Source organism: Aegilops tauschii, chromosome 1, assembly GCF_002575655.3.
Source record: "Aegilops tauschii subsp. strangulata cultivar AL8/78 chromosome 1, Aet v6.0, whole genome shotgun sequence".
In the NCBI taxonomy this organism is placed as follows: Eukaryota; Viridiplantae; Streptophyta; class Magnoliopsida; order Poales; family Poaceae; genus Aegilops; species Aegilops tauschii.
In genome coordinates this window covers 494,950,192-494,953,582 of record NC_053035.3, presented here as the reverse complement: position 1 = coordinate 494,953,582, position 3,391 = coordinate 494,950,192, and the positions used below count along the sequence as shown (strand labels likewise).

Here is a 3,391-nt window from a genome sequence, read left to right as displayed (position 1 = left end):
TTGTACTGCCATGATTGAGGATGAATAGATCAGAAGTATTCCCGCAAAAAAGACCGTGCGCTACATTTCAGAATACCCACCATCCCCACCACCCACACCAACTTTAGTCAATTGTATTTATATGATTAATGGAAACCTTCCGTTATCTCGAGAAAACTATTATACACCTATAATTCTATAAAAATCATGATAAATACTATTATAGTTTTAATTTACAAACGTGTTACTCGTTTGAGCACGACTGGGCCCCATATATGCACCATTTCGTTGCACCAATCTAATCAGTCGTACTCCTAGTATTACTATCATTTAAGTCAAATTGATACAGCTATACTATTATTCAAGTAAAAACAGACTCAGAAATATCTATCCACGCCGATCCACACTTGCCGGCTCACCCCAACACACGAGACATGTTCGTTGGATCGAGCTCTCTCCGTCACATCGTCTGTCAAAGTCCAGGTGTCACACAAAGAATTTCGTCTCCTTCGACCGATCGATCGGTGGCCGAGGACGTGAAGACGACGACGGGGGTGACGTCGCATTCTGAGATACTACAACTACGGCGCGACCGCGCGCTATATCTTTAGCTGTAGCTTTTCGAGGTGCGGTGCGGCCTGTGCGGTGATGCTTGGAACCTTCGTGTTCCCTCCATCCACGTGCGTGCCGGCGCCGCTGACCTGAGCGGCCCGCCCGCCGGCGCCACTAGCACCGGTCGGTCGGTCGATCCATTTACTGGCTGGCCGCGCGTGCGCCCTCCACTCAGGCCATGTGTGTGTATATAAGCTAGCCACGAACACGCTGCGAAGCACATACATTCACTCGCCACCCGCCGCCAACTCGCACGCGTCTTCAGGAGCTTGCTGGCTGCTCACGCGTCTTCAGCACAGCACAGAGAGAAAGAGAGAGTTGTTAGCATGGCGTCCAGGGAGGTCAGAGTCCAGGTGGCGGGGGTACTAGACGGCAAGCCGAGGTGTGCTCCGTCCCCGGAAACGCTTCTCGATCGTGTCCCCTCGCGGGCCGCCGGTGGCGCGGGCAGGACGGCCAAGGACGCGGCCGTGGCTTCTCACGCTGACACGCCGTGCTCCGTCTCGTTCAGCGTGCCGGGCTCGCCGTCGGGGCTCCACCTCGCGCAGCTTGGCATGCCGCCGTTCGTCCGCGGAAACGACGCCGACGTGGGCGCTGCTCGGGTGCCGCCGAGCGAGTCGAAGGTCGAGCTCGTTCACTACCCGGCGGTACCGCAGCTGCTGAAGCAGGCTCGACACCACTCGCAGCCGTCCCTGGTGGTCAGAGGCGGCGGCGAGGTGCCGACGGTGCTGCGGAGCGACAGCACGCGGGAGCGAGACCGGCGGTTTGACCACTTCAAGACGTTCTCTGGCCGCCTTGAGCGCCAGCTCTCCAACCTCCGCGGGGTGCCACAGGATATCGACGTCGAACAAGGTGCAGCGTCGAAGATCTCAGAAGAGGACACCGACGAGGACGATGAAGTGCCCACCGCCGACCGCTACTTCGCCGCGCTCGAAGGCCCCGAGCTCGAGACCCTTCGTGTACGTACCACGTAACCGTGTAGCGTTCCACAAAAAAGTTTCACCATTACAATCTTTGTGTCTAATGACCACATGAACATGCAGTCGACCGAGGTGGCGGTGCTGCCTAAGGACGAGACATGGCCGTTCCTGCTCCGGTTCCCCATCAGCGCCTTTGGGATGTGCCTTGGCGTGAGCAGCCAGGCCATGCTCTGGAAGACCCTGCAGACAGAGCCCTCCACCAAGTTTCTTCACGTGCACCCGGTCGTCAACCACGTCCTCTGGTGGGTCTCCGTCGCACTCATGGTGGTCGTCTCCATCACCTACCTCTTGAAGATCGTCTTCTACTTCGAGGCCGTCCGCCGTGAGTTCCATCACCCGGTGCGCGTCAACTTCTTCTTCGCGCCATGGATCGCCTGCCTCTTCCTCGTCAAGGGTTTGCCACATCCGGTGTGGGAAATCCACCACGCCGTCTGGTATGTGCTCATGGCGCCCATCTTGTGCCTCGACCTTAAAATCTACGGACAATGGATGTCTAGCGGCGAGCGACGCCTCTCTAAGGTGGCTAACCCATCCAACCACCTTGCCGTCGTTGGCAACTTTGTCGGTGCGCTGCTAGGTGCCAGGATGGGCCTCCGGGAGCTTCCCATCTTCTTCTTTGCTGTCGGGTTGGCCCACTATGGCGTGCTCTTCGTCACTCTCTATCAGCGGCTCCCCACCAACGTGCAGCTCCCCAAGGAGCTCCACCCAGTGTTCTTCCTTTTCGTTGCCGCACCTAGTGTTGCATCCATGGCGTGGACAAGGATCTCTGGCGAGTTCAACAATGGTGCTAAGCTCCTTTACTTTGTCTCACTATTCCTCTATGTGTCGCTGGTGGTACGCGTCAACCTCTTTCGGGGGTTCAGGTTCTCGCTGGCATGGTGGGCGTACACATTCCCAATGACGAGTGTGGCCTTGGCGACGGTGTTGTATGCATCGGAGGTAGACAATGTGTTGACGCGCTCACTGGCAGTCGGGTTGTCAGGAATCGCTGTTGTCACAGTCACCGGCGTGCTAGCCACCACCATGTACCATGCCTTCGTGCGCAAGGACCTCTTCCCCAACGACGTATCCATCGCCATCACGCGGCGAAGGCCCAAGTTTAGCAAGATCCTCGCGCACCTTCGATCGTCGGGCTCTGATGTCAAGGAGCTTGTTCTCTCCATCCCAAATTTCAGTTCCAATTCCAAGCAGGGTGCATACTCCGATGATGCTGGCTCCAACTCCAGGATGAGCAGCAGTGTCGGCGAGTCTCCAGTGGCGCACGGGCATGGGAGAATAGAGTGTTAGACGGTCGGTGCAAGACACGGTGCATGTACGCACGGCTAGCTTATGTTGATTATTAGTAGTACTTGTATAGAGTTCTTTAGATTTTTTTCTTCATTCTTTTTCTTCTTTGCAGACTTTCTGCACATAGTTGCAAATTAGGACTGCACTGACGTAACATTTTTCCACCTTCAAGTTCGCCGTGGATTTACCTTTTCCACACAAGCTACTAGTACTAAGTACATACAAAAAAAGTACGTAAATGATGTACGTCCACAGGTGTTAGTCGATGTGCATTCACATATCCTTGTGTAACCTTTTTCCACCCTCAAGTCAAATTCGAAAGCTACTAGTACTCTCTCTGTTCTTAAATATAATTCTTTTAAAGATTTCAATAGAGATTACATATGGAGTAAAATGAGTGAATCTACGCTATAAATGTGTTTGTATACAGCCGTACGCTGTCCCAATTGGAATATCTATAAAAAGACTTATATTTAGAAACGGAGGGAGTACTAATTGTGTATACTTGACGTGTGTTTGCTGGTGTTTTTTTAAGA

The 3,391-nt window shown here is 53.8% G+C and overlaps 1 protein-coding gene across 1 annotated transcript; it reads left to right on the top strand.

The window, feature by feature from the left end:
* The first annotated feature begins 811 nt into the window (after positions 1-811).
* On the top strand, positions 812-3,186 carry LOC109736426 (S-type anion channel SLAH2). The gene is made up of 2 exons (XM_020295648.4): positions 812-1,547; positions 1,632-3,186. Exons 1-2 carry the CDS (start codon positions 918-920, stop codon positions 2,853-2,855), a joined length of 1,854 nt encoding a protein of 617 aa, XP_020151237.1. The 5' UTR covers positions 812-917; the 3' UTR covers positions 2,856-3,186.
* Positions 3,187-3,391: the final 205 nt, after the last annotated feature.